General features: G+C 41.4%; 1 protein-coding gene across 2 annotated transcripts in view; it reads right to left on the bottom strand.

Annotated features, from left to right (window-relative positions):
* Window positions 1–2,604: 2,604 nt before the first annotated feature.
* Window positions 2,605–10,892, bottom strand: part of dnm3a (dynamin 3a) — a 29,099-nt gene continuing 20,811 nt past the window's right edge. The window contains exons 17-21 of one of the 2 annotated variants that reach the window (XM_037674853.1): window positions 6,364–6,475; window positions 5,640–5,798; window positions 5,187–5,410; window positions 4,941–5,096; window positions 2,605–2,708 (exon numbers count right to left, since the gene is read on the bottom strand). In XM_037674853.1, coding sequence (XP_037530781.1) covers window positions 2,675–2,708; window positions 4,941–5,096; window positions 5,187–5,410; window positions 5,640–5,798; window positions 6,364–6,475 — 685 coding nt within the window. In that variant the 3' untranslated portion in view covers window positions 2,605–2,674. The remainder of the gene's footprint in view (window positions 2,709–4,940; window positions 5,097–5,186; window positions 5,411–5,639; window positions 5,799–6,363; window positions 6,476–10,892) is intronic. The other variant, XM_037674852.1, reaches the window with a different exon arrangement.

Below are 10,892 nucleotides of genomic sequence, written 5' to 3'. Positions count from 1 at the left end.
ATCTATCTATCTATCTATCTATCTATCTATCTATCTATCTATCTATCCATCCATCCATCCATCCATCCATCCATCCATCCATCCATCCATCTATCTATACCCATCCTAATAATAATTTAATATTTTGTGTGAATAAATAAAGCTCAACAACTGGAAGACATGTTATCTTGTTTGAAGCATCATGGGGCCACATTTCATCAGCAAAAACATCTGTAGCTTTTGAATAGCAGTCTAATCCAGCTGTTATGGAGCTTGGCAGCAGCCGTCCTATGCGCTCTGGCCGCTAGGTGTCCTCCCTTCAACGGTGTTGAAGTGAGAAGGCCCTCTCCTCTACTTGCTTGAACTCGGCCTGCTCCGGGGTGTGGCGGGGTCTTGGCCGCCATGTTTGGTCCAGAGCAGCAGAAGCAGCTGGACTTCAACTCGAAGGTTCAGTCTGAGGCGGCGCAGCGTCCTCAGAGACAGGAAGTTGAGACAGCGTCATGGTTACAAACCAACGTGGCAGCCTGGGGCGTACATTCACTCACCGTGGGCCTGGATCTCACAATAGTTTGGGGGCTTTTTAATATTTGTTTGAACCATTTTTTTTTACGGGGTGCAACAAACAAATTAAATGATTTTTAAATGCTTCCCGTTAATGTAGTGACCAAGCCTGGGTTTTTGGCTTTGGTAAACACAATGGATAAGCAGTACAGAATGCTCTCGTGCACACATTTTAGCCAAGTTGCTATCCCGGAGCTATACAAAAAATGCAGAAACGAGAGTTGTAGCGGAGCTGAAAACAGAGGAGTTTTTTTTGCAATTGAAACAGATTGATTTATTGCTTGTGTTTGTTGAAAAATCATTGCATATTCAATCGCAATATTGAGGTAAAAAAAAAATCGCAATTAGAATATTTTCTAAAATTGTTCAGCCCTAGTGTGAATGGTTGTTTACCTTTCCTCAATGTAGCCGTGATGGACTTGCAAATTATTCGCCTCTTGCACCAGCAACCCCCAAAATTTGGGAAGTGGAAACAGGTAAAGAAAGGGCATGGATAGAATGGGATCAATCCCAGCCGATCGAAGCAGATGGCCGCTTGTCCTGAGCCTGGTTCTGCTGGAGGTTTCTTCCTGTTAAAGGAAGTTTGTTCTTTCCACTGTTGCCTTTGTGCTTGCTCAGGATGGAAGACTGATGAAATGATTCAACGCAATCTGCTGGCTCCTTTAGATACTATAACTTGTTTTAATGGGCTTTTGTGAATGTTTCTGTTCAGTGCCCTGAGATCATTTCTGTTGTGACTTGGAGGTATATAAATGAACTGAATTGAATTGATAGACAAATGTTTGAATTGATGATCTTGGGAGCTGTAGTTATTCAGAAATGGCTCCAACATTTTTCTTAACTTGTGTAAATCTACAGTTTTTGTTTTCTTAGATCTCGATGTAGGAAGAACTTGAATAAGGTCGTTAAACTTTCCCAATTGTTCTGAGTATGAAAACCAAAACAAGTTTCAAACAAATCCTTTCTCTGCTGAGCATGAGAAATTATCAGCTGCCCTGATCATTAACAGATCTTGTCTCAAATTAAAAAAAAAACTCCAACTTTAAGCAGCACAGAAGATTTATATAGCTAGTGTGTATACTATATTTAAAATAATGAATATTAAGTATTTATATTTTTACCTAATTTGGACCTAAGAAAATCTGCAATAAATTAAAACTTTGACATTCAGTTTCTGTTTTTAAAAATGATTGTCATAGTAGATTATATAATCATTCCTCACTGGAAAAAGAATGGTCCAAATAAATTGCTAAAAGCCAATAATTAATGACATTCATGCACATGATAAGTTAGTATGTGAGGTTATTTTTTTTCTCAACCTAGCAACCAAATATTGGGTATTTTACTGAACATTTTCAGCAGAAGAAGAAACTGCCAAATACAACAAGAACAGGAAAGAGAAAACAACTCCCCTGATGACAGGCGAGAAATGTCAAAACGCTAAACTCAAGATTTGACAAAAATGGCTCAAATGATCAAAAGGCTGAATCATTTATTGATAGCTGAATGCCTTATGTTTAAAAGTTGAATGAACTTTCAAGGGGGAAGTATGCTGAAGTAGTTACAGTTCTAAAAGTAGTAAGATGCCGAAGGATTTAATGTAATCTCAAAGCTATTTCAAAAAGTTTAAAAGATATACCAAATAAGAAGATACCATCCAATACCAAAAACATTCGTTTCCTGAACGAGCTGAATGTTTCGATACCTAAATTGCAGAAATAGCTTAAAAACTGTGGGATGAGTTGAATCCCGAAAAACTTACAGAAGACACTTGAAAAAATAAATTATGTGTGAATTCTTAACAGCATTCACACGATAATAAATGAAGAAAACACCTGTTTATTCACAAACAGCATACACATTGCTGATTTTATTAATAAAATGTTGGCTCTTTGGAGAAAAAAAAAAAACCCAGCCACACCACATTCCAGCATTTATAGCCAGTCATAATATGTACAAAACAGGCACAAGACGGAGTGGATTTTTGCAGACATCAATACCCAGAGGAGAAACTGAGAAGCCCAGGGAAGTGCTTCAGCTGGATAATACATCATACAAGTTGGGTCGTCTCTGGGTAGTAGTCAGTGGGGAATGGAAGACCACAGGGGCAGATGGGTGAAGGAGCAGAAAATGATTATTTTCCATTTGGGATTGGTGGTGGTTGCCTCCTGGAGAGATCAGATCAAATATATTACTGATTGTTTCAATAGAATACAACAATGTCACCTGAATGCAGTTCCTCAAACAAATATTCCCCACATTTCTTTGTGTTGCACAAGGAAAGACAAACACTCCATTTGAACAAGGCACTTTCAGTCAGTGAAAGTGACTATAATAAAATAATTGCTGTTACTGCTCAACATTATAATTAGAGCCCGGCCAATATGAAAATTTGGGTTATCGCTGATACAGATATTGGGAGGGCCCAGCTAATGCCGATAACTGAAATAATGGCTGGACATTTTTTAGCTTTGTCCACCCCCAAGAATCTAAGAAAACAGTGAGTGGAGCGGGGATTCTTTATTTAATGCAGCTGTTAGCAACCATGAAGCTAATCAGAGCCACGCTATACATAGTCCCACAGTAGGTTTACAAGTGGTGCAATGGTCATGAAAACAGTCTTCCTAACGTGCATTCACATTTTCTATCCTCCACTATTCACCATAAAGTTATCAAGTGTGTTACAAAAATATAAATTAAACAAAGAAACACCCTTCCCTGTTCATTGTTTAAACAATCAGTCACGTATGAAGGTCTAATTAGTATTGACTGCAGCAGAGTTCTTTTTTCTTTGCAGAGACGTAGATTTCAGACAAACAATGCATTTCACTGAGGATGACAAAGATATCGTTGCTAACACTGGATGTTCTCACAAACTGGAAGCTCAATCCGACAGGACTTGTTGCTATAGCTACTGACAACAGGGCTAATGTCGTGAAGGCGGTGCAACTGAACACTAATGTTAGCTTGCTAACTTGAGAGGCATGTAGTTAATGACAAGCGGGTTGGAGGATTGAAGAGAAATTATTATTGTTGATTTTTATTTGATTTTACAGATCAGTTAAAATAAACTTACCATGCTCTATTCAGCAAAATGCACTACACAGTATTGCTCCCTGCTTCATCTGTTGAAAGTGAAACTTAAGTGGACGGCAATGACTTGAAAGTAGTCTTCATGCGCCTTCTGCTGGATACACTGTACAGTTATGGCTGGTTCTCAGTATTTTAGGGGTGAAAATTAGAAGGGCTTATATCAGCTCATAATGGGATGATTATCACGATACGATAGGTCCCCAAACATCTATATCGGCCTAAATTATTGGTCCTACTGATATATCGGTCGGGCTTTAATTATAATCAACATCATCTATTCTAGATGTGCAGCAACTAAGTCAAAACTTACAAAAAAAGAACTCACCTTTATTCAAAATGCAAACATTTGTCTGATATATAAAATGGCACATGCTCCTTCAACACTGTGTCTAATGACAAAATAATTGGCATACTGTGTATTAGAGCAATGCCATAACAGATACAAAAACCATTTTACTGTTACATGTCTTACAGACAAGCTAAACAAAGAAGAGACATTTCATAAGATAAAAAGAACATTTGAACGTGGGTGACAAAATACATTAACTTGTGTGTTGTAATCATGTAGTGGTTCCCAGTTGTTCCCAGTGCACTGGTTTTGGGCGTATTGTACTTATTTCTATTTACCCACAATGCCACCTTTTTGTTCACAACAGTCCTACAGGGCAGTGAACATGAAATACTGTGAATAACTGTAAAACATAAAATGCACCTATACAAATACCATTGTGCTGAGCATATCAATAGGAGAGGTAGAGTACCATAAATCTGGATGGCAGGCCTTAGCAAAAGAAAGACTGCATGCAGGAAAGAACCTAAAGAAACCAGTGGAGAGCACAGAGGAAATGAGGCAGAGAAAAAAGAAGAAACCGGCCAAAAGCAGGGGAGGAACGAGTAGAAGAAAAGAAGTGAAGAAAAGCAAAAGAAAAAAGGCACATGGGGAAAGTAAAAAAAAAAAAAAGGTTATTGCATGACAGAAATTTCAGAAAGGTAATAAAACAAATGTATGCTTAAAAAAGTAAAAGGGGACTGTAGGACTGATGTAAAGATGAAAACTTGACAAAGTGCTCGGCCTGTTGTTTCTGGCTCCAGTAGAAAGCTGCATGAAGAGAAGTCCTGTCGTCTGAGGCTGTTGGGAAGGTGGAATATGAGAAACACATTTTCCAGCAGACCCCCACCCAGCTCAAATATCAACTCTCTGTACCCCTGTGCCTCTGCAGAGGAACGGCTGATTGTGTACATATGTGAATGCCTAAACGCCAGGCCTCTCAAAAACGAGGAGGTCGTTATAAATTCGGATGTCTCACCTTGGTACACTGGTAGGGGTGCGGTTGTGTTGATGAGGAAGCTGATGAAAGTTATTTGAGGAAGTACCAGGTCTTACACGAGATACCCAAGGAACAGGCGGCGCATGACCTCGATCCACCAGCTTGCCACCAGTCTGTGATGAGTTTTTAGGATGACTTGAGGTGGGGAAAGATGAGAAACTTAAGGAACAGAATTAACTTGCTCACATTTATTTACTGCACACAGACAGACAGATAGATAGATACTTGGAGTGTTTTATCCAGGAGGAGTCCACAGGTGGAGGAAGAGGAGTGCTGCAGGTAGAGGTAGAGATTTCTCCAATGACAGCGAGTGCCTCCTTCAGGGCAGCATGTTTGCAGAGCACTTCCTCTCGGTGCTGCCTCTGCTCTAGTGACTCATCCATCAGAGCTGTGCATTCCCCTAGAGCATAGAGCTGCGCCAAAAGCTCCGAGCTGATGAACTCTTTCACCTACACACAAGCATTTAACTAAAGAGTAAATCTGCAATTTACACATATTCAGGAGTCTGACTAGAAATTCTAAAAATTTATGTGATTTTAAGGTGTGCGTGTATGGCAAGAAAAAAAAATCATGGATTTATTTAACCAAAAGAAGTTAACCAAACCATTTATTTTTTTTAGGTGGCAAATGAAACTAACAAGTAGAATAAAAATGACTTATGTAATCTGAAAGACTTACACTATTGATCATGAGGTGCATAACTGTCTTTGGCATTAAATCCCGCACGGTTTTATAGATGATGTGCATGTACGAGTCAACCAGGTTACGAATGGTCTCCACTTGGCGCTCTAGGTGAGGGTCTGTGAAGGTTTCAGGTCCATTTTCCTTCTCCTCTGCCTATGTGACATAGACATGCTCACATAAATCATACATATTTTTAATAAATAATCTCTTTTGTAGTGAAAGTGAAGTACTGCAGAATTATCTGTGTTACTTTATCTTGTCAGCTATATTAGTGGTGACAAAAAAAAACAGACTTTGAGGAATAGGAACAATGAGAGCAGAATGGAGGGAACATAAAAGACAAAGGCAACAAGGAGTAGGGAGAAGAAAGAACTGGGGGAGTGGTTAAGGGATGAGGAACTGATGATTAGAAACAGACTGGAACACACACGCTCTTATACACACGTATTGCAGTTACATCATGGACCAAGAATGTGGGCTAAAAAGCCAACGACTGAGTGTGATGGAAGGGGTGGAGGACTCACTTTTTCACTTGGGGGTGGGGGCGGGGTTGGGGGATGCAAGGAGCGAAAGGGGTACAGAGTTGTAGCTGGGGTTTAAGGTTAGCAAAGTCAATGAGTGCATGTGACACAAAAGTATAACTCAGAGAGGTGGAGGTCCTTGTATGTAAAATCAGGCTCAGATTAGTTAAGGCAAAATTTGAGGTTAAAGTTTTAACAGCGACCTTCTCAGGGTAGACTCCAGCCCGCAGCAGAGAAGCCTTCCAGCTGTCCAACTCCTCCTGAGAGTTACAGGCCAACTCCAGACATCTATGGTCCTTATACACGTTCCTGCAATTCATTATGATATGGCAGGATGTCTTCAAAAGTATACAGAGATTACAAATAAAGTTAGATTATCTTGGAAACTAAAAAAATAACAGCACAAAATGTAAGAGACTGCCATGCTTGTCTAAAAGAACTCCTACCAAACCATTCAGCTGGTTCTAAAAAACAGTTGCCTCTGATGAACAATGACCGTTTTTCGTGAACATTGTGCATATGACACTTTTTCCTACATTCTATCAGTTACAGGAGAAAATTATTTTTTTAATGCCCCAGGACTAGAGATGATTATTGTGTTTGCATTAAAATTTCTTCAAGTAAGAATTTCAGTCAGCTTTTCACCCACTCTCTTCATGAGCGGCAGCAGGACAGCTTAGTCGTTAGAACTGTTGCCTCATAGCAAGAAGGCCCTGGGTTCAAGCCCCTGGTTTGGTCTCAAGTCTTTCATTGTGGAGTTTGCATGATCTCCTCGTGTTTGCATGGGTGTTCTTAGGGTACCCTGGTCTCCTCCTACAGTTCAAAATATGCACGTTTAGGCTGCCTTCAGGCCAGGGCCTCCCTTAAAAATTAAATCTGTGATCGCAACGGGATTTACTTGGTTAAATAAAGTCGAATGTCAGTAGGACAAAGATGAAATCAACTACTAGCGAGCACAAGCCAGTGTATTTCTTGTGCCAGTCCAAAGCTTGGGTAAATGGTGAGGGTTTTCTCAAGAAGGGCATCTGACCTAAAACACTTTTGCCAAAACAAACATGCAACTTCATCAAAGCAACACCATACCGGAATCGTCGAGGTCCGGGTTAACATCGACCGCCAATGATGCTGTTGACAAACAGGGTGTTGGCGGAAATTATCTTACTGTTAGTCGAAGACCACAAGTAGGAAAATGTGTCAAGAGACAGGGGGAGAAGAGGAAAGTCAAAAATGTAGGACAGGGTAACAACTCTAAATGTGGGAACAGTGAAAGGAGCTGGCTTACATGGTGTAGAGAAAGAAGGTAGACATATGTGTGCAAGACACCAAGTAAAAGGGCAGCAAGACTTGCAGCACTGGGGCAAGGTTTAGATTACTTTACCATGGTCTAGATAGGAAGAGAATGGAGTAGGGGTTGGCCTAAAAAAGAAGTTTGTAAGTAAAGTGCAGTAAGTTATTCAGAGAAAGAGGCTAACCAAGAAGAAATATGACAGTGAGAGGACTGAAGAGAGTAGACAGGAATATGAGGAAATGCAATGTAGAGCAAAGAGGGAGGTAGCAAAGGCAAAGCAGAGGGTGTATGATGAGTTGTAATGGAGACTGGACACTAAAGTGGGTGAGAAGGACTTGTACCGACTGGTGAGACAAGGAGATCAGGCTGGAAAGGATGTGCAGCAGGTTAGGCTTTTAAAGATATGAATGGTTAATGTTCTAACAAGTGAGGAGACAATGAAGGGACGACTGAAGGAGTATTTTGAGGAACTAATGAATGAAGAAAATGAAAGAGAAAAAAGAGTAGAGGTCACAGAAACTGTGGACCAGGAAGTGGAAAAGGTTAGTGATGGTGAATTTTAGAAATCTCTGAAAAGACTGAAGAAGGGGAAGGCAGTAGGACCTGATGAGATACTATTAGAGGTTTGGAAAAGTCTATGAAAGATTGCAGTAAGGTTTTTGTCTCAAATATCCAATGGCATAATTGAGAGCAAGAAAATGCCTGAGGAATGGAGAAGAAGTGTGCTGGTGCTCATTTTTAAGAACAGTTGTGATGTACTGAGTTATAGAAACTACAGGATTTATGCATTTATGTTATGTTTAAGTTAATGAGCCACACAATGATCTGGGAGAGAGTTGTGGAAGCTAGACTCAGACGAGAGGTGACTATCTGTGAGCACCAGTATGGTTTCATGTGCACCACAGAAGCCATCTTTGCTTTGAGGATGCTGGTAGAAAGGTACGGAGAGGGTCAGAAAAAAAACTTCATTGTGTCTTCTTTGTAGATTTAGAAAAAGTATATGACAGGGTGCTGAGGGAGGTGTAGTATTGCATGAAGAAATCTGGAGTGGCAGAAAAGAATGTTAGACTGATACAGGACATGTATGAGGACAACAGGACAGTGGTGAGATGTGGTGAGATAGCTTCAGTGTGGGATTGCATCATGGTTCGGCTCTGCTCCCCTTCTTGTTTGCTCTGGTGATGGACTGACGGGAACAAATGAGATCAGGCAGGAATCCCCATAGACTATGATGTTAGCAGATGACTTTATAATCTGTGGTAAGAACAAGGAACAGGAGGAAGAGAATGTAGAGAGGTGAAGGTACGTATTTGAAAGAAGAGGAATGAAAGTCAGCCGTAGTAAGAGAGAAAACATGTATATCACACACGTACTCTGTGTGTGAATGAGAGGGAGACAGATGAAACAGTGAGGCTACAAGGAGCAGAGGTCGCAAAGGTGCAGGACTTCAATGACTTGGGCTAAATTGTCAAAAGTCAAAGTCAAAAGTCAAAGTTTCTTTATTTTTCATATGCACCACATGTGGTACATGTGGTGGAATGAAATTGTGTACACAGGGTCCCAGTAACATCCAACAAAAGTATAAATGTAAAAGAAAAACAGTAATAAGATCTAAGATATTAACTAAGAAAAATGTTAAACTAAAAATACGCTAAGCACTAGTAGTGCAAAAACAATATGCCAAAAAGCAGCACCAACATGAGTCTGTGTGAGCAGATGAGTACGAATGAACACAGCAGCATGAAATAAATCACCAGCATGATGTGATTTTTTTTCACAGTGATTATTCTGGTTGGAGATTCATGAGTCTAACAGCCTAAGAGTAGAAGCTGTTCCTCAGTCTAGTGGTTCTACAAAGTACACTTACTGCTCCTCAACCTCCTTCCTGAGGGGAGCGGGACAAAAAGTGTGTGTGCTGGGTGAGTGGGGTCCTTCATGATGCAGGTGGCCCTCTTCCTGCATCTGGAGGTGTAGATGTCTGTGATGGTGGGGAGGTTGACTCCAGCAGTCTTCTCTGCAGCCTTCACTACTCTCTGCAAAGCTTTTCTTTCTGCAGCTGTGCAGCCTCCATGCCACACATTGATGCTGGAGCACAGGATGCTCTTCACTGCACACCTGTAGAAGGAGGTGAGGACTGAGCTTCCCAGACCAGCTCGTCTCAGCCGCCTGAGGAAGTAGAGTCTCTGATGAGCTTTCTTGATCAGGCTGGTGGTGTTGTTGTCCCAGCTGAGGTTGTCATTCAAGTGCACACCCAAGTACTTGTAGCTGGAGACCACTTCCACCGCAGATCCTCCTATGTTCTTGGGGGTGGGGGGTGTTTGTTCCGTCTGAAGTCTATGACCATCTCCTTTGTCTTCTTCACATTGATGTGAAGGTTGTTCTTCCTGTACCAGCTCTCCAGGTGTTCCACCTCCTGCCTGTAGCTGGACTCATCATTGTTTGTGATGCATCCCACCACCACTGTATTGTCTGCAAACTTTACAATGTGACAGCCTGGATGGGTAGGTGCGCAGTGATACATGAGCAGAGTGAACAGGAGAGGGCTCAGCATACATCCCTGAGGGGAGCCAGTGCAGGATTATGGTAGAGGAGGAGAAGTTGTGGATTCTCACTGACTGTGGTCTGTTTGTAAAGAAGTCTAGGACCCAGTTGCAAATGGAGGGGCTTAGTCCTAGTGTGAATAGTTTGTCCATCAGGATCTGGGGGATCATGGTATTGAAGGCAGACGTGAAGTCCACAAAGAGCATACGGACGTAGGAGTCCTTCTGCTCCAGGTGGGTGAGAGCAGTGTGGACCACAGAGGAGATGGCGTCTTCTGTTGATCGATTCTCATGGTATGCATACTTGAGGGCCCTCGTTAATGTTGATGGTTGTTTTGAGGTGGGTCATGACCAACCTTTCGAAGCATTTACCGACTATTGGGGTGAGGGCTACTGGCTGATAGTCATTCACACCAGTCACTGTAAAGCTCTTTGGGACTGAGATGATGATGGCGGTCTTCGGGCAAGTGTCCAGAAATGTGGAAATGTGGTTAAGAGGTGAAAGAGAGTCAAGACAGGATGGAGTGGATGGAGAAAAGTTTCAGGAGTAATTTGCAACAAAAGCTTAGCAGCAAAGGTCAAAGGAAAAGTTTACAAGACAGTGGTGAGACCAGCTATGTTGTATGGGCTGGAGACAGTGGCATTGATAAAAAGACAGGAGAAAGAACTGGAAGTGGCAAAAATGAAGATGTTGAGGTTCTCCTTAGGAGTGACAAGGACAGAGAAGATTAGGAATGAGATCATCAGAGGTACAGCACAAGTTGAAAAACTGGGAGACAAAGTTAGAGGCCAGACTGAGACGGTTTGGACATGTCCAGAGGAGGGACAGTGGGTATATTGGTAGAAGGATATTAGAAATGCAGCTGCCAGGAGAAAGACAAAGAGGAGATATATGGAT

This window comes from Nematolebias whitei, chromosome 3 (assembly GCF_014905685.2).
Source record: "Nematolebias whitei isolate Nwh7 chromosome 3, NemWhi1, whole genome shotgun sequence".
Classification (NCBI taxonomy): domain Eukaryota; kingdom Metazoa; phylum Chordata; class Actinopteri; order Cyprinodontiformes; family Rivulidae; genus Nematolebias; species Nematolebias whitei.
The sequence above is the reverse complement of the archived record's forward strand: the minus strand, read 5'-3'. Positions and strand labels throughout refer to the sequence as shown.